This window comes from Diospyros lotus, chromosome 15 (assembly GCF_014633365.1).
Source record: "Diospyros lotus cultivar Yz01 chromosome 15, ASM1463336v1, whole genome shotgun sequence".
In the NCBI taxonomy this organism is placed as follows: Eukaryota; Viridiplantae; Streptophyta; class Magnoliopsida; order Ericales; family Ebenaceae; genus Diospyros; species Diospyros lotus.
In genome coordinates, this window is record NC_068352.1 from 7,228,894 (window position 1) to 7,249,477 (window position 20,584).

At 38.9% G+C, this 20,584-nt stretch overlaps 1 protein-coding gene across 5 annotated transcripts in view; it reads left to right on the forward strand.

Moving 5' to 3' along the window:
- LOC127792057 (uncharacterized) overlaps nucleotides 1–19,576 on the forward strand; it is an 87,989-nt gene extending 68,413 nt beyond the window's left edge. For 2 of the 5 annotated variants that reach the window (XM_052322373.1, XM_052322372.1), the window contains exons 2-4: nucleotides 17,437–18,389; nucleotides 18,485–18,683; nucleotides 18,999–19,576. In XM_052322373.1, the coding sequence (XP_052178333.1) occupies nucleotides 17,474–18,389; nucleotides 18,485–18,683; nucleotides 18,999–19,281 (1,398 nt within the window). In that variant the 5' untranslated portion in view covers nucleotides 17,437–17,473 and the 3' untranslated portion in view covers nucleotides 19,282–19,576. Of the gene's footprint in view, nucleotides 1–5,953; nucleotides 6,132–17,433; nucleotides 18,390–18,484; nucleotides 18,684–18,998 lie in introns of those variants that run through there. The other 3 variants (XM_052322371.1, XM_052322370.1, XM_052322374.1) reach the window with 2 other exon arrangements.
- Nucleotides 19,577–20,584: the final 1,008 nt, after the last annotated feature.

Genomic DNA, 20,584 nt, shown 5'->3' on the forward strand with positions numbered 1-20,584 from the left:
TAGATGAGATAAATGTTGCTCAATGTTGCGGCTGTAAATCAGTATGTCATCAAAATAAACAGCAACAAATTTTCCAGTATATGCCTGTAGAACATGATTCATCACTCTCATAAAGGTACTTGGGGCATTAGTAAGTCTGAATGGCATTACCAACCACTCATACAGCCCCTCCTGTTTTTTTCCACTCATCTCCTGGTCGAATGCGGATCTGATGATAACTGCTTCTGAGGTCAATCCTGGAAAACACTTTTGCTGCTGTCATCAGGTCGAGCATATCATCAAGTCTTGATATAGGGAACCAATAGTTGATGGTTATTTTATTAATTGCTTGACTATCAATGCACATCTTCCAGGTGCCATCCTTTTTGGGTGTTAATAGCACTAGAACAGCACATGGACTGAGACTTTCTCTAATGTGACCTTTGGATGGGAAATCTTGTACCTGTCTCCAAAGCTCTTCATGTTCAGTTGGGCTTATTCGATAATCTGGCAGGTTTGGAGGTGATGCTCCTGGTATGAGATCAATTGCATGCTGAATATCTGTCATAGGGGGAAGACCAGTTGGTAATTCTTCTGGAATCAGATCCTGAAATTCTGATAATATACTGCACTTTAGGTTTTAATTGTTGGGGCTGGGAATGTTCCTTGTTCTGCTTGACAACCAATGCATAAATAATACCACTTTCTCTTTTACTTTCTCCTTCAAACTGTTGGTTTAAATGTAAAAAAGATTTGAAGAAACTTAAGTAGACACAAGTTGCTGGAAACACACAACACAAACTGTGTTTTCTTCTTATTTAAAACAACTAGCATATGACCTATATATAGGATTTACATGCTGATTATTTGCATTGCATAACAAACTAAATCGCAAACTAACTAAGTTCCTGAAAATAAGCATAAATAGTAGCTCCATCACTGAAGACCAGTTCTCTACTGAAGACCAGCTCATCCCTTAGTGGCTCCTGATGACTCGGTCTCTTGCTGACCTGGTTTGATATCCACAATACTCTCCTCCAAACTAAGTCTGCTTGAACTGTCCCTGTCTCCCTTTTGAATTTGCTTCTTGCCCAGCATGTCTCTTATCCTCATGAAGTCCTTGAAGGCTAATGGTTTAGTGAATATGTCAGCCACTTGCTCAAGTGTATGACAATATTCTACCTTAATTGTTCCCTGTTTGACACGATCCCTGATGAAATGGAACCTTGTATCAATGTGCTTGCTCCTTCATTGTTGAACTGGGTTTTTGGCCAACTTAATTGTAGACATGTTATCCACATAGACTGTAGTTGACTCCTGTAAATGCTTCAGTGAATCAAGCAAATTCTTAAGGCAAATTGCTTCACACACTGTGGATGCCAGTGCTACATATTCTGCTTCACATGAAGATAAAGCTACAATACTTTGCTTCTTTGATGTCCAAGAAAATGCTGTTGATGCTCCAAAAAAGACATATCCAGTGGTGCTTTTCCTCTCAATTGGATCTCTACCCCAGTCACTGTCTGAATACCCAATCAACTCAAACACTTCACCATAGCCATAATGCAGCCCAAGATTCATACTTCCTTTGACATATCTTAGAATTCTTTTGGCTTCCTGCCAATGACTTTCTCTAGGTGTCTCCATGTAACGACTTAGCAAGCTCACACCATATACTATATCTAGTCTTGTTATAGTGAGATATCTCAAGCTTCCAATCAGACTTTTATATTGTAAAACATTAACTTTTTCTCCCTCCCCTTCTCTGGGAAGCTTGTAATTTGTCACTATTGGAGTGTTGACAGTGCCACAATTACTCATTCTAAATTTCTCTAGCAACTCCTTTATGTACTTCTCTTGAGACAAGTAAATTCCATCTCTTCTTTGTTGAACTTGAATGCCCAAAAAATATGACATAAGTCCATTATCTGTCATTTCAAATTCTTGAAACATGTCTTTCTTAAACTGTGCAAACAGTTTTTCACTATTTCCCGTGTAAAGAAGATCATCAACGTAAACACATACTATCATTAACTCTCCATTACCTCCTTCTTTGGTGTAAACTGAATGCTCATATGTGCACTTCACAAATCCTTTTCTAGTTAAGTAGCTGTCAAGCTGTGAGTTCCAAGCCCTTGGTGCTTGCTTAAGCCCGTATAATGCTTTCTTCAATTGATAAACTTGCTCTTCTTTTCCTGAAATAAAAAATCCTTCAAGTTGTTGTACATATACCTCCTCTTCAAGAATTCCATTTAAGAATGCTGATTTTACGTCAAGTTGAAACAACCTCCAATTTTGTGCAGCTGCCAGAGAGATAATCAGCCTTATTGTGTCAAACCTGACCACTGGTGCAAAGACTTCCTCATAGTCAATCCCATATTTCTACCCATACCCCTTTGCTACTAGTCTCGGTTTGTAACGATCAATGTTTCCATCTGCTGCTCTTTTAATTTTGAAAACCCACTTGACTCCAATGGCCTTTTGCTGTGGTGGAAGTGAAGTCAGAACCCATGTATCATTTTTCTCTAGTGCTCTTATTTCTTCCTTCATGGCTGTCCTCCAACATTCACTCTTATTTGCCTCCTTAAAACTCAGTGGTTCATGATCAGCATACAAACACAAAAGATTCACCTCTAATTCATCATCATACTCTACTGGTGTAGTTTCTGCATATATATCATTCAAGCTTCTCATATGTGGAGTTGGTGATGGAAAAGAAGAAACATGACTTACAATATTTGGAGACAAATCCGTCTCGCCTTCTTGTTGTTGCACTATTGGAGTAGGAGTCAGCTGTTGTGTTATATCTACCTCTTCTTCTTGCACTTTTCCTCCACGTAAATTCCAATCCCACGCAGTGTCCTCATCGAATACCACATCTCTACTGATCACAACTTTCTTCTCAAGTGGATTATACAACTTATATGCTTTGGACTCTTTACTGTATCCCACAAATACACATCTTAGTCCACGATCATCAAGCTTTTTCCTTTTAGCTTCAGGGACTTGTGCATATGCCACATAGCCAAAAACTCTCAAATGCCTCACACTTGGCTCGATTCCACTCCAAGCTTCTTGAGGTGTCTTATGTTGAACACTCTTGGTGGGACTCTTGTTCAACAGATAAACTGAGCATACTACTGCTTCGGCCCAAAATTCTTTTGGCATGCATCTTTCTTTGAGAAGTACCCTAGTCATGTCCAGAATGGTGCAATTTTTTCTTTCTGTTGTCCCGTTTTGCTGTGGAGTGTAGGTAGTAGTGAGCTGATGCTGAATTCCATGTGCTCTGCAAAAACTTTGAAATTCATTGGAGGTATACTCTCCTCGACGGTCAGACCTTATAACAACAAGTTTATATCCACTCTCAGTTTCAGTTAGGACCTTGAACCTTTTGAAAGCTTCAAATGCAGCAGACTTTATTTTGAGAAGATATACCCATATTTTTCTACTAAAATCATCAATGAATGTGATAAAATACTTGTTACCTCCAATTGATTCTGGCTCAAGTGGTCCACAAATATCTGTGTGAACCAATTGCAATGGCATAGTTGCTCTCCTTGTGGCTGTAGTAGGAAATGGTTGTCTAACTTGCTTTCCAAGCACACGTGGCACATAGGCGGTTAGTTCATGCATAATGGGCAATCCCTTCACCAGTTCATCCTTGGACAACAATTTAAGACCATGAACATGAAGATGTCCATAACGAAGATGCCACTTTTCTGTTTCATTCTCAGTATGACTACTCAAGCATTGCTCAAATGGTGTGTTGAGTGTCAAAGGAAACATTCTATTTTTTGCCTTCTAAACTCGTGCAATTAACAACCCCTTGGAATTTCTTAATTCAAGAATATTACCTTACATCTGTGAGAAATGCAATGCCTCCATCCTTTTGTGTAACAGCAACCTTCCCTTTTCCAGTGACAAATAGCTTGGTCCCATCTCCTAAACTGACAGTACCATAGGAAGCTTCATGAAGTTCCACGAAAAATTCCTTCATTCCACTCATATGATTACTAGCCCCTGTATCTAAATTCCAAACCATTCCACTTTCTAATGGTTCACTTCCAGGCAACAATAGGGTTGGTTCTTCTTCCTCCAAGCAAGCTGAACTTTCAGCAAAATTTGCCATTTTACCAATTTTGTTTGGACAATCGTAAGAGAGATGTCCAAACTGGTTACAATTCCAGCATTGTACCTGTGTTCTCCTCTCACCATACTGTGAGTTTCTTCCACGATTCCCACGCCCTCGTGGACTTGAACCTGCACGCCCTCTTCCTTGACCACCACTCCAATTATCAATCACAAGCTTCGTCTGTAAAGCCTGCTCCACAACCGTTGCATCAATATTTTTCCGAAAACGAGCTTCATGTACTCGGAGTGAGCCCAGAAGCTCTTCAATACTCATGATAACCAGATTTTTTGACTCTTCAATTGATGTAACCACATGCTCAAAACTGGAAGATAATGACCATAACATCTTTTCAATCACGCGAACATCTTCAAGTTTTTCGCCATTTCTGCGCATCTGATGCACAATTCCAATTAATCTGGAATGATAATCAGTCACTGTCTCACTTTCATTCATGCTTCAAATTCAGCCCTTAATGTCTGCAACCGCACTTTCTTGACACGATCTACTTCCTTGTAGATAACTCCCAGCTTGTCCCATACTTCTTTGCTTGTGGCGGCTTCAGATATTTTCTCAAACGTGTCATCTTGCTCCAGTCCTTGGTAGAGGAAAAAGAGAGCCTTCTTGTCTTTCTTTCGTTGCTCTTTGAGATTGTTCTTCTGCTCAGCTGTGTATGCTGCCTCTTGCTCATCAGTAGGTTCTGTGTAACCCATGGTGACAATGTCCCACAAGTCCTGTGATCCAAACAGTGCCTTGAACTGAATACACCATTTTTCATAGTTGTCCTTCTTCAACACCGGAATATGGAGTTGCACAAGATTGGATGCCATCGACCTCTGCTCTGATACTAGTTTGTTGGTTTAAATGTAAACAAGATTTGAAGAAACTTAAGTAGACACAAGTTGCTTGAAACACACAAGACAAACTGTGTTTTCTTCTTATTTAAAACAACTATCATATGACCTATATATAGGATTTACATGCTGATTATTTGCATTGCATAACAAACTAAATCACAAACTAACTAAGTTCCTGAAAATAAGCATAAATAGTAGCTCCATCACTGAAGACCAGTTCTCTACTGAAGACCAGCTCATCCCTTAGCGGCTCCTGATGACTCGGTCTCTTGCTGACCTGGTTTGATATCCACAACACAAACTGCTTCAGTGATAATATGCTGACAGTCTTTGCTGTTGACTGCTTTGTTTGGGAATTTTCTCTTTTCATGGGCAATAACTTAATCTTATTCCCATTATAACTAAAAATATAAGTATTGGTCTTACCATTGCGGAGGACCTTTCTGTCATACTGCCATGGTCGGCCAAGCAAGGTGTGCCACCTTCATTGGAACCACGTCACACCACAGGGTCTCTCTGTAACGATCACCTATGGAGAATGTAACTAAACTCTGTTTAATGACTGGAAGTGAAGTATCATTGATCCAAGCAACCCTATAAGGTTTTGGATGTTCCCTACATTTCAGCTTCACCTTTTCTACTAGGGCTCGAGAGACAACATTGGCACAGCTTCCTCTATCAATAACTAACTTGACCACCTGATCTCCACATTTTACATTGGTGCAAAAAATGCTGATTTGAGGCCAATTGTTTTCAGTATCATCCTTAGGGGCTGCAAGAATACGTTGCATCACCATTGTCACTTGTTTAGCTCCTTCAACTTCTTCCACATCATCTTGGTCTGCAGCTCGATAGCATTTTCCCTCCAGGCAAGTTCACCAGTTCCTAAGTTTCATTCCTCTTGATTGCCATCAGTTTTTCTCTCATTGAAGTCTACCACTCCTGCTTTATTGTTGATTCCTCAAAACTTTTTGAATCTAAAGAAAACAGGTCAAAATTACAAGATTCATAAGCTCCCTCATGGATCTGAAGTTTCATGGAGGACTTTCATCTGAAGAAGATGAACTACTGATGCTACTTGATGGTGATACAACAGGAGAATTTGTTGGATTTGAAGTTGGTGTTGGTGCTGAGGGTTGAGTTCAAGATCTTATACACTTGTTGCTGTAATTTGTTTTGCTTCTATCTTTATCTTGTTTCCAATCCCAGCTTTCATCTTTATCAAATATTACGTTTCTGCTAATAATCACTTTGCGACTAACAGGGTGTTATAAGATATGCTTTGGATTGAGAGCAATAACCAATGAAAATACATTTTATAGATTTTTCATCAAGTTTGTGAAGATTTTTTTAATTTATTAAAGAATATGCAATACAGAAAAAACTTCTTAAGTGGCTTACCATAGGTCTCATGCCTCTCCAAGCTTCATATGTAGTTTGATTCAAGATAGCCTTTGTAAGAGATACATTGGGCAAGTAGATTGCTGCGACAATTACTTCTGCCCAAAATTGATTTGGAATATCCTTGGCTTTAGTAAGCACCTATCCATTTCAGTAACTGCCCTATTCTTTCATTTTGCCATGCCATTTTTCTCCAATGTGTATGGTGCTGTTAGTTCCTTGCAAGTACCATTTTCTTCCCAAAAAATGTTGAAATCATTTGACACAAATTCTCATCCCTTGTCTGTTGACGAAGAGCTTTAGTATATTGCCACTTTACTTTTCTGCCACTAGTTTGAACTTCTTGAAATTTTCTAGAATTTCAGACTTCAATTCTAAGAAATAAACCCAGCTGTTAATTGTGAAGCTCCAAACGGTGTCGTCTCTCTTTGCTGACTGGATAGCCACGTGCAGCAACCGCGTGCTGCCATTTGGCAGCCGTTGGATGGCTGCACGTGGCAACCATCAGCTGACCCTCAGCTGGCGCCTGATCATGCTCCCTCATCCTTTGCCCGATCATCTCCTGCTCTCCTGCTCCTCTGCCGTTTTCTATTGGGATTATAATCGTGCTTGCATGATTTGATCTGGTCCATTAATCCTCACTTTTTGAGGCGCAATCCCAGCCGCTCTTGATCGCTTTTAATTGCTGCCTCGAGATGTGAACTGTGTGAGAGGCAAAGGAAAAAGACGGAAGGTAAATCAGAAAGGGTTTTTTCTATCGTGTTGGTTCTTGCGGGTTGAAGGCTCTCGCCTTCTGGCTAGGGTTCTTTCTGGTTTGTTCCCGAATTCCTTTTCCCTGTACATGTCTGTATAGTTTTAGTGGTTCGATAGGTTTGCCTTTAATCTGTATTAAGTGATTGATCGGCAGTTTTGTGTTCTCGAACCATTGATTGTTTGAGGGTTTTGTTTGAGGGCTTATGAGAGTGTAATCCGATTTTCATCTCATAGTGCAGTGAGCTCTTCTCTCTCGAGCTCAACGTGGATGTAGCCTCAGTTTGAGGTGAACCACGGTAAAAACTCTTGTGTCTCTGTTCTTATTTTTGTTTCTCTGCGTTTATATTTTTTGATTCCAGCTCTGTGAATGTTTGTTTCATTTAGACCATCAAATAGTTTGTGATTGCTTAAGAAAAAACCGTAAGTTTTTCTGTCGAGTCTCAACAGTGGTATCAGAGCCACTTTAACTTCGGCTCCTAAGGTTTTTTCTTGGAAGGTCAATCGTTCTTCAATATTTAGGGTTCTCTGATAGAGTCCGTGTCAGCAGGTGTTTGCTGTATTGATTCATTTCAGTGAATAGAGCCCTTTTAGGTTACCTTCGTGCAATACGAAGATGAACTCTACCCGATTTGAGATCGGTATATTTGATGGAAAAGGAGACTTTGGAAGCTGGAAGAAAAAGATGAGAGTATTACTCTCTCATCATAAAGTGCTTATAGCACTTGAGACAGACGATCGCAAATGGTCAGCAGACCAGCTTGCAAGAACAGAGGAAATCAGGGAGGAAGCTTTTAATTTGATCTTCCTCCATCTAGGTGACAGTGTGATCCGCAAAGTGGATGGTATGACTACTCCCTTAGAGCTATGGAATAAATTAGATGCTTTATTTTCTGTCATTACTGCACCTAACTTAGTATATCTGAAAGGCATGTTATTTAATTATAAAATGAGTACATCTAAGACAATGGATGAGAATATAGATGAATTCACTAAACTTGCATTGCTACTTAGGGGTACTAATCAAGCTTTAGGAGACTCGAGTGAAGCTATGATTTTATTAAATGCATTGCCTGATGATTATGATGTTGTTAAACATGCATTAAGATATACTGGCATAGTACCTACATTAGACCTTGTTATTTCAGGCATTAAGGCTAGAGAACTAGAATTGGGAACATCTAAGAAATCTGGAAATAACCTATTTGTAAAGAGTAAGAATGAGAAAAAACACTTTGCAAATAACAATGATCAAACCATTGGGTCAGGGCAAAAGGGTAAGAAGAAAGATAAAAAGGGTAAGCAGAAATGGAAATGCTATCACTGTGGGAAAGAAGGACACATCAAAAAATACTGTTATGACTTTATCAAGAAACAAAAGCAAGGGGGAAATATAAATGCTAATCCAAATAATTCAAATTGCTTAGCTGAGGTACTTACTGTTTCAAATGTTTCTATTGATAATGAATAGATCATGGATTCCGGTTGTTCTTTTCATATGTGTCCTAACATTGATTGGTTTCACAAATTTGATAAAAGAGAATCAGGAACAGTGTTTATGGGTAATAACCAATCCTGTAGGATTAGAGGTATAGGAAACATATCACTCAGATTGCATGACAACAAAATTAGAACATTAACTGATGTTAGATATGTTCTTGATCTAAAAAGGAATCTAATATCTCTTGGCACATTAGATGAACTAGGGTTCTCCTATAAGGCAGAAAATGGATCCATGCATGTGTTTAAGGGAGATAATCTAATTCTAACTGGAGTTAAGAAAAATGGATTATATGTGTTGGATGGCTGTTATTTTCCTTCTGATATTATTAATTCTGCATGCATAGTAAAATCTGATAAGACAAAATTATGGCACTTGAGACTTGGCCATATGAGCCTAAAAGGTCTTAAGGCACTGTCCAACCAAGGCTACCTTGGTTCAGTGCCAGTGGGGTCCCTCGACTTTTGTGAGCCATGTGTCCTAGGCAAGCAACACAGGCTGGGTTTCCATAAGGGAACCCACCTGGCGAAGGTATGCCTAGAGTATATACATGCTGACTTATGGGAGCCTTCTCAGGTCCCTACTCATGGTGGTAACAGATACTTTCTCTCTATTATTGATGATTTCACTAGGAAGGTTTGGGTTTTTCTTTTAAAATCTAAAGACCAGACCCTAGAGAAGTTTAAGACTTGGAAGAACTTAATTGAAAATCAAATAGATAGAAAGATTAAAACCTTAAGGACAGACAATGGTCTAGAATTCTGTAACAAAGAGTTTGATGAATTCTGTAATACCCAAGGTATTCTTAGGCATAGGACTGTGAGGTATACACCCCAACAAAATGGGGTAGCTGAGAGGATGAACCGAACTCTTCTTGAAAAAGTTAGATGCCTCTTGTTCACCTCTAATATGCCAAAGTCTTTTTGGGGGGAGGCCTTGTCTACAGCAGCCTATTTGGTAAATAAAAGCCCTTCCACTGCCTTAAATCTAAAATGCCCTGAAGAAAAATGGACCAATAGAAAAATAAATCTAGATTACCTAAGGGTGTTTGGTTGTGAAGCATATGCTCACAAATCAGATGGTAAGTTAGATGCTAGGTCCATTAAGTGTGTGTTCATTGGTTACCAAGAGGGGACCAAAGGTTTTAGATTATGGGAAAGACAATCTGGTGGGATAAAAATTATTATTAGCAGAGATGTCATTTTTAATGAAGCCATTTTCCCTTGTAAAATCATAAATCCTGAAGAAACTAATAATAATAATTGTAACCCAGATGATTTCATTATTCTAGGAGGGTCTCAAATTGAGGTGGAGCAAGCAGAAGGTTCTCTTCCAGCTGCTCCAACAGAATCCAACCTAGAAGATGTTCCAAACCCTTATGAAAACCAAACCTCTGATCATGATGATGATCAAGAGGAACAAGAAAGAGAATCTGAGATTGAGGTGGAGCATTTCAGCCCCACCCAAGATCTCAGTGATTATCACCTAGCCCGAGATAGAAGCAGGAGGGTTTCTAGACCCCCTGCCAGGTATGCCTATTCGGATCTAGTGTTTTGTGCCCTTGTGGCAGGTCTGGAATTAAGGAGCAGTGAGCCTTCTACATATGAGGAGGCTGTCAGCTCTAAGGAAAGTGTTAAGTGGCAGCAGGCCATGGATGAGGAAATGGCCTCACTTAAAATTAATGGCACCTGGGAGTTGGTGCCTAGACCTCAAAAACAGAAGTTAATCCAGTGTAAATGGTTGTATAAGTTAAAGGAAGGCATAACTCTCACTGACCCTATTAGGTATAAAGCAAGATTAGTGGCAAAGGGGTTTACTCAGAGAGAAGGAATAGACTACACTGAAATTTTCTCCCCTGTAGTAAAATTCAAAACCATTCGCATGATGTTGTCTGTGGTTGTTCAATTTGATCTTGAATTAGAACAATTAGATGTTAAAACAGCTTTTTTACATGGAGATTTAGAGGAGAAAATTTACATGATACAACCTGCTGGATATATTGACTCAAACAAACCTGAGCATGTCTGTTTACTAAAGAAATCCCTTTATGGCTTAAAACAATCCCCAAGACAATGGTATAAAAAGTTTGATAATTTTGTCTTAGGAATTGGGTTTGTAAGGAGTAAATATGATAACTGTTTCTATTTTATTCTCTCAAATGATCCCATTTATCTATTGTTATATGTTGATGACATTCTGTTAATTAGCAAGTCTAAGTCAAAGATAAATAAATTAAAACAGATGCTCAACACAAGTTTTGACATGAAAGACTTAGGTTCAGCTAAGAAAATTCTAGGAATGACAATAGAAAGGGATAGAAAAAATTTCATCTTAAAGGTTCATCAAAATGACTACTTGATGAAATCTGTGAAAAGGTTTGGCATGCAAAATTGCAAGCCAGTGAATGTCCCATTAGCTGGACATTTTGTCTTAACTAAATCTCAATGCCCTTCGTCCAACTCTGAAATCATCAAAATGGAAAGTGTACCATATGCTAATGCTATTGGAACCATCATGTATGCTATGATTAGCACAAGGCCTGATTTAGCCTATGCCATTTCAACCCTCAGCAGATTCATGTCCAACCCAGGTAAACCTCACTGGGATGCTCTTAAATATTTATTGAGATATATACATGGATCAGTTAATGTTGGATTAAGTTACAAGAAAAGATTTAATTCTCTTGATCTTGTTGGGTATGTAGATTCTGACTTTGCAGGGGATAGAGACTCTCATAAGTCCACTACTGCTTTATATTTCACCTTAGGTGGAAATTGCATCAGCTGGAAATCACAGCTGCAGCCTCTGGTTGCTCTGTCTTCCACTGAGGCTGAATATGTAGCAGTAACTGATGCTGTTAAAGAGGCAGTGTGGCTTCAAGGTATCCTCAAGGAAATCCAACTGCTCCAAGGTAAGGTTGTGGTATAGTCAGACAGTCAAAGTGCGATTCACTTGACCAAAAATCCAGTCTATCATGAACGCACCAAGCACGTGGATGTCAGGTATCATTATATTAGAGATTTGGTTGCTAATGGCACTATATCTATACTTAAAGTGCCTACAGAAAATAACCCTGCTGATATGGCTACAAAGTTGCTAAATGCAACAAAGTTCAAGCATTGCTTGGACCTGTTGCATGTGGGTGTTGGTTGATCTTATCAACCAGAGCCATGAAAGAGAGAATTGTAGCATGCTGCATTTTTGTTATGATGTTTGGATTTCACTTTTTCTATTTGGTGCTTCAAGGTGGAGATTGTTAATTGTGAAGCTCCAAACAGTGTCGTCTCTCTTTGCTGACTGGATGGCCACGTGCAGCAACCGCGTGCTGCCATTTGGCAGCCGCTGGATGGCTACACGTGGCAACCATCAGCTGACCCTCAGCTGGCGCCTAATCATGCTCCCTCATCCTTTACCCGATCATCTCCTGCTCTCCTGCTCCTCTGTCGTTTTCTGTTGGGATTATAATCGTGCTTGCACGATTTGATCTGGTCCATTAATCCTCACTTTTTGAGGCGCAATCCCTGCCGCTCTTGATCGCTTTTAATTGCTGCCTCGAGATGTGAACTGTGTGAGAGGCAAAGGAAAAAGATGGAAGGTAAATCAGAAAGGGTTTTTTCTATCGTGTTGGTTCTTGCGGGTTGAAGGCTCTCGCCTTCTGGCTAGGGTTCTTTCTGGTTTGTTCCCGAATTCCTTTTCCCTGTACATGTCTGTATAGTTTTAGTGGTTCGATAGGTTTGCCTTTAATCTGTATTAAGTGATTGATCGGCAGTTTTGTGTTCTCGAACCATTGATTGTTTGAGGGTTTTGTTTGAGGGCTTATGAGAGTGTAATCCGATTTTCATCTCATAGTGCAGTGAGCTCTTCTCTCTCGAGCTCAACGTGGATGTAGCCTCAGTTTGAGGTGAACCACGGTAAAAATCTTGTGTCTCTGTTCTTATTTTTTGTTTCTCTGCGTTTATATTTTTTGATTCCAGCTCTGTGAATGTTTGTTTCATTTAGACCATCAAATAGTTTGTGATTGCTTAAGAAAAAACCCTAAGTTTTTCTGTCGAGTCTCAACACCAGCTGATATGACTAAAATCATTTATGAAGAGTAAACAGTATTTCCTTTCACCAATGGATTCAATGCACGTAGTCCTGCACAAGTTAGCACGTATTAATTAAAGACATTCAGTTGCCCTCCAATCCCTATCAACAGGAAATGGCTTTCTAATTTCCTCCCCACATGCACTTGCCTCATAACCGTATTTCAGACAGCCCCATAACCATTTTATTTTTTTTGCTTAAAAACTTCAAGCCACTGAGATTTAAATGCCCATACCTCCATAAGCTAGACTTATTCTTTTTCTTAGCAACCCTAAACCCATACCCCCAATGCCATAAGCTAGGCTCATCCTTTTGTGTAGTAACAGATTAATGCCTGGTTTTGAATGCATGAAACATCAAGAGGAAACATTTTGTTTCCTGTCCTGTTAACATTAGCCATTGCCTAGCCTAATTTAATGTCTTCTATGACACAAGAATTATCAACAAACAAATTCCTTATCCACTTTTCATTACTTGCCCCACAATTAATAAATTGTGTTGTGTTAGGAACAAAGAAGACATTGTGTAGAAGTTTTACCTCATCATTGTTGGTTTTTACCTGTCACTATACCCCATCCAACTGGCATCTGCTTAACATTTCCATGCCTTAAGTTTTTGTTCTTTGTAATTGTACTAATCATATGTTTCAATCTCTTTCCAAACATATGATTAGTACAATCACTATCTATAAATCAAGCAGTACTCTAAAACATCAAGAAAATAGGCTATAGATAAATTTCTTTCCTCTAGCTTTTCTTCTACATAATGTGCTCGACTTTCCTTTTACCAGCAATCTCCTTCTACATGACCATACTTGTTACAGTAGTAACAGTGTACTTCATTTTTGAATGAATGCTTGTAACCATGTTGACAAGTGAATGGTCCTCCACCTAAACCATTGCCATGTCCTTTATCTGTTGGCTTGTCCTCCCTCTTCACTTCAAATGCCTTCTCCCCATTCTTTCCATTTGATTGGTTCATCCTAGCTTCATGAATTTGCAAAGAGCCTATTAGTTCATAAAATGAAAATATAGATAAATTGTTGGATTCCTTGATGGCAGCAACTACATGATCAAATTTGGAGTTAAACTCCTCAAACCTTCTCAACTATAGTTTGATTATTTAGTTGCTCGCCATAAGATCTCATTTGACGTGCAGTGACATTTACTCTATTGAGAAAATCTTGTACGGATTAACAGTAATTTGAAGATTCATAGTAATTAACATTGATGTACCTTGAAATTAATCTTTTAGTATCAACTATACTTCCTTGCAAGTAGTTGCATCCATGATTCTGGAGAAAATAGTTTCATGGACTGCTTGTTGAGTGAAGAACAGTGACCTATCATCTAGCATGTGATAGGAGCAGGAGGGGGTCTATGCTTATTCAGACCTAGTGTATTGTGCACTAGTAGCAGAGTTAGAATTAAGGAGTAGTGAGCCATCCACTTATGAGGAGGTTGTCAGCTCCAAGGAATGTGTAATGTGGCAACAGGCCATGGATGAGGAAATGTCCTCTCTTAAAGTTAATGGTACTTGGGAATTGGTCCCTCGACCACAGAAACAAAAACTGATCCAGTATATTGTGCACTAGTAGCAGAGTTAGAATTAAGTAGTGAGCCATCCACTTATGAGGAGGTTGTCAGCTCCAAGGAATGTGTAATGTGGCAACAGGCCATGGATGAGGAAATGTCCTCTCTTAAAGTTAATGGTACTTGGGAATTGGTCCCTCAACCACAGAAACAAAAACTGATCCAGTATAAATGGTTGTACAAATTAAAAGAAGGAATGTCTCCCACTGACCCAATTAGCTATAAAGCAAGATTAGTGGCAAAGGGGTTCACTTAGAGGGAGGGCATAGACTACATTGAAATTTTCTCCCCTGTAGTTAAATTCAAAACCATTCGCATGATGCTAGCAGTTGTTGTTCAATTTGATCTTGAATTAGAACAGTTAGATGTCAAAACAGCATTCTTGCATGGAGACTTAGAGGAGAAAATTTTCATGGTTCAATCTTCTGGATATATTGACTCAGATAAGCCTGAACACGTCTATTTACTGAAAAAGTCTCTGTATGGCTTAAAACAATCCCCAAGACAATGGTATAAAAAGTTTGATAATTTTGTCCTAGGGATTGGGTTTATTAAGAGTCAATATGATAACTGTTTCTATTTTATTCTCTCTAATGTCCCTGTTTACCTACTGTTATATGTGAATGATATCTTGTTAATTAGCAAGTCTAAGTCTAAGATAAATGAATTAAAACAAATGCTTAACACAAATTTCGATATGAAAGACTTAGAGTGAGCTAAGAAAATTTTAGGAATGACAATAGAGAGGGATAGAGGTAAATTCAAATTAAAGGTTCATCAAAATGACTATTTAATGAAAGCTGTGAGAAAATTTGGCATGCATAATAGCAAGCCAGCGAGTTTTCCATTAGCTGGACATTTTATCCTAACCAAATCTCAAAGCCCATCGTCCAACTTAGATCTTATTAAAATGGAAAATGTTCCATATGCTAATGCAATTGGAACCATTATGTATGCCATGATTAGTACCAGGCCTGATCTAGCTTATGCTATTTCTTCCCTTAGTAGATTCATGTCAAATCCTGGTAAACCACATTGGGATGCTTTGAAATATTTATTAAGATACATTCATGGCTCTGTAAATGTTAGACTAAGCTACAAGAAAAGATTTAACACACTTGATCTTGTTGGGTATATAGATTTTGACTTTGTAGGTGAAAGAGACACTCGAAAGTCCACTACTGCTCTGTTTTTCACCTAGGGTGGAAACTGCATCAGCTGGAAATCATAGCTGCAGCCTCTGGTTGCGCTGTCTTCCACTGAGGCTGAGTATGTAGTAGTGACTGATGCTATCAAAGTGGTTGTTTGGCTTCAAGGTATTCTTCAGGAAATCCACCTGCTTCAGAGCAAGGTGGTGGTGTATTCAAATAGTCAAAGTGCAATTCATTTGACCAAGAATCCGATCTACCATGAACGCACAAAGCACATGGATGTTAGGTATCATTATGTTAGATATTTGGTGGCTAATGGCACTGTTATTATACTAAAAGTGCCTACAGAAAACAACCCAGCAGACATGGGCACAAAGGTGCTAACTACAACAAAGTTCAAGCATTGCTTGGACCTGTTGCATGTGGGTATTGGTTGATCAAATCAACCAGAGCTATGAAGGTGAGCATTGTAGCATGCTGCACTTGAGAGGATCTGGATTCACCTATGGTTTGTTGCTTTAAGGTAGAGATTGTTGGTTGTGAAGCACCAAACGACGTCGTTGGAATTAGCTGGATGGAGGGCCACGTGTAGTAACCATAGGCTGCCAAGTGCCGCCTGCTGGATGGCAACACGTGGCAACCATCAGCTACTCCCTGATGGGGCCCGATTGCTTTTCTCGCCCAATTGTATTCCCTGCCTGTTTGCCATTTCTGTTGGAATAATCATCGTACTTGCATGATTTGATCTCAGCCCTTCTTCCATGCTTTATGACGCCTGATCCCAGCCATCCATCATCGCTTTTAATCTCGCCCTTCGGTATGTGAACAGGTCAAACGAAAGAAAAGAAAAGGGGAAAGAAAGATCGGGCAGAGAGGGCCTTCGTCTTTGGGCTAGGGTTTTTGGTTTGTTTCTCTATTTCATTCTCTGTAAATGCTCTGTATAGCTTCTTTAGTTCTATGGTTCGATAGATTTTGCCTTTAATCTATATTGTGTGATTATTGGGCATTTTTGTTTCACGAACCATTGTTTGTACAGAGAATTTGTGAGGGTTTATGAGGGTATAATCTCTATTTCTTATCTTAGTGCAATGAGCTCTTCTCACTAGAGATCAACGTGGACGTAACTTCATTTTGAGGTGAACCACGGTAAAAATCCTCGCCTCCCTTTACTGTGTTTCATTTTTGTTCTTCGTCTCAGTTTGTGTATGTTTTGATATCGAGCTTTCTGTTGTTGCTATCTTTAATCTGCGATTGAATTGTATTCAGTGAATACCCTAAGGTCTTGTTGTCTAATCTCAACATCCAACAATAACAAGGTTTTACTGCAGTCAAGGTGATGGTCTCACAAATCGCAATAATGTTCCATGGGGTTATTAGAACCACCTGAACATCCTTCCGGCTTGAAAAGGAAGAAAATATTTGGACCATTAATCTAATCTGAAATTCTGAATTGAACCTTCCATGCCTAAGAAGATTTTGACGAAGATTCTAATGAGATTTTGATTTGTTTGTTTCTCCTTAAGCACCTTGGCTATTAGGCTGCAAGTCTTGGATCTCAACTCCCTGTATTTCAATACTATTCATGCTTTCTTTCAATGATCCACATACTCTCTCTCTTTATATATATAACATTTACTGTGGCATTTGTTTTTTGAATATGTTTTATGCATTCAGGTATCACAAGAATAAAGAGGTATTAACATACTATATATATATATATATCATCAATCAGAAATGTGTTGATGATTCTAGTAGATATACACACACACATATATATATATATATTGATGATTCTAGTAGATACACACACACATATACACACACACACACACACACACATATATATGTTATAATCTACACATAATCAATCTGTTTATTTTTGAAGTTTCTCATTATATGCCTTGGCAAGTAAACTTCTATTATTTTGAGAGACCTATTTCTCCTTGTAACCCTGATACCTCAAGTTAACATTGTGTCTTGGAATCAGAAGGTGTTGATTGATAAGAAGAAATACCAAGGTTTGGTCAATGGGGCAAGTTTTTTCCATCATCTTGAGATTTCTATTTGGTGGTAAAGAAGGGAATGGGTCAGCGGAAACACCAGATCCACCACCCACAACTGCAGCGGCTTTGCCCCCAAAGCTTCTCGTCACTCCGCATTTCTGCAGCATAGACGTGGAGCAGTACTGCTCTTACACAGGAGATGACACATCTCATCACCAGCTGCAAGAAGATATACTGGGGTCAGCAGAAGCACCAGGCGGAACATCAGAGCCTCTTATCTCTGCAACTGCTGGCTTATCCTCAACAATAGAAGAAGATCCACCACCCACAACTGCAGCGGCTTTGCCCCAAAAGCTTCTCGTCACTCCGCATTTCTGCAGCATAGACGTGGAGCAGTACTGCTCTTACACAGGAGATGACACATCTCATCATCAGCTGCAAGAAGATATACTGGGGTCAGCAGAAGCACCAGGCGGAACATCAGAGCCTCTTATCTCTGCAACTGCTGGCTTATCCTCAACAATAGAAGAAGATCCACCACCCACAACTGCAGCGGCTTTGCCCCAAAAGCTTCTCGTCACTCCACATTTCTGCAGCATAGACGTAGAGCAGTACTACTGCTCTTACACAGGAGATGACACATCTCATCATCAGCTGCAAGAAGATATACTTGCTCTATCGAGCTTAGAGTCATCACTGAGCGATGAAGACGACTCAATCTCATCAAAAACCGATGAAGTTGACCAAGACACGAGACTAGTTGAATTTCCGTGTCAAGTTGTGGAGGATTTTGAATCAGAACCAGAGTTGTGGATGAAGCAGTACAGCAGCAGGCAAAAGATTCTACTAGTGGGTGAAGGAGACTTCTCGTTTTCCGCTTCTTTGGCGGCCGCTTTTGGTTCTGCAACTAACATTGTGGCCACTTCTCTCGATTCGGAAGGTACTAAGAAGAATATATATACTAATTCTGTACAGTAAGCTTCTTTACTGTCGATGTTATTTACTAAGTAATTTCTAATATATATCAATCAACAGGATTCTTGATGACAAACTATGGAAGTGCAATGGCCAACATTGGTTTTTTAAGGGGAAAAGGAGCCAAGGTGTTTCACGGCGTGGATGCTACAGAAATGACTGAAAATTTCATGGTCCAAGGCATGAAATTTGATCGGGTGGTTTTCAACTTCCCACTTGCTGGATTTTTTCCTGATGAATCACGAGAATTTGGACTGCAGTAAGTAGAGTTCTGCCATGATCTATTAAATCCATGCATGGGATGAGAGAGTTGTTGATGAAATTCCATTTCCATAATAACAACTAAAAATCCTATGGATTGCATACACTTCGTAATACTATCTATCATCATTATATTTTTAAGCATACAGATCTCTTATCAGATGATATGATAATTTCTTTATGGTTTTGTTTGGCTAGAGTCGTTGGACCCTATCATGTGTATTTGGGTACCATGGATTTCCACGCAAAAAAAAATAAAAAAAGAAAGATTTAAGTGTTGAAACCGACCTTTTCCAATGCTTTTCTCTTGCAGGAGAAACAAAAATCTAATACGCCTGTTCATGAGGAATGCCAAGAAGATGATTGTGGAAGCAAAGGGAGAAATACATATTACCCACAAATCAAATGGCTTCTTTGCAGAATGGAACCTGCAGCAGCTGGCATCAAGTGAAGGCCTTCAACTTAAGCAAGAGGTGCATTTCAATTTCACAGACTACCCAGGGTACCGAACCAAATATGGGTTTGGTGGGGACAAAAATTTCAATTGCAACCCTAGTAAATCTTATATTTTTGGACTGATTAAGATCAATGCTTGATGGAGTTGTATTGTACAGTTTCAAGTGCAATTTCTGTTTTTGGGCTAGCTGAAAGAAGGTTAACAGGGGGTTAGACTGACCCTAACAGGGCCAAGCATACCTAAAGAACCCCGACAGAAACTAGTATGTTGGGTCTTCATTACTACCTTGAATGGATGGGGGTTGAATTAATAATAAATGTATGGAAAGTGGTTATGCTTGACATATTATGTATTATTGTCAATCCTATCTCTATGTATGATGAATTACACACACACACACACACAGAAACTGCTTGCAGTTGAAGGCTTTTTTATGGACATCCCTTGCTTAAATTTGGCATGATAAATTTTTATGGTTTATTTGTTTTTTTTATCAACACCTTTTAGGATGAGTTATTTAGATGGTGTACTTATTTCAAATTATTTGTGTTGACATTTATATTTGATGTATAAATCATTTTCGAAAGTCCACAAAAGATAAACCCAAAAGTTAAAAATAAAGCATAAGGGTTAAATCTGCTCAAAGGCGCTCGGGAGACCCTCTTGGCAAACTCCCACAAAGGGAGGACCAAGAGTCGGTAGAGTCCACAAGGACGACCAAAGACCTTCTTGTGGGGTATTTTCATGACAGGTGTGCAAACAGTTCTCTAAAATCTTCTCTGAAAATTGTGTAGACGTGCAAATAGTTATCTCCAAAAATTGTGCAGTGGAAAAGGATTATCTAAAGCAATCCTATTATCACTTTTCACCAATTTCATTTATAAATAAAAGATAATTTATTCTCCCAAGTAAGTCATTTTTTACTCATTTAAGTGCTTAACAATTGCCTCTAATTAATTTCAACGAATTTAACTTGAGCATTGGAATGTTCGCAAAGGGAATGTCCTATTCCATTTGATGATTTTCTTCCTTCAAAATATTGGAAGCTTTGAGACCGTTCTTCCTTATCAAATAAATTATATTGTTGTGTTTTGACACCATATATGAAAAATTGATCAAAAAGTCGAACATATAAAATCTTTAGAATTGTTCGCATGAGATCTCAAGCAATTGGAAGTACGGTCACAAAGAGTCGAGCTGTTCATGAGTGACTCAGTGTTCAACTGAATAAAAAATTGTTCGAGTTCATTCATTAAGGTAAACGAATTGAGTTTGGGTCTAACTTTAAAATTCAATTTATAAACGAGTTAAGTTTGAATTCAGTGAAATTTAACTAATTAGCTTATGAGCTGGTTTGATTAGAGGCTCGCGATTAGGCCCAATTAGAAATTTGTGATTAGCTCATGAAAATAGTCTCGTTTATAAATACATTAAGAAATTTA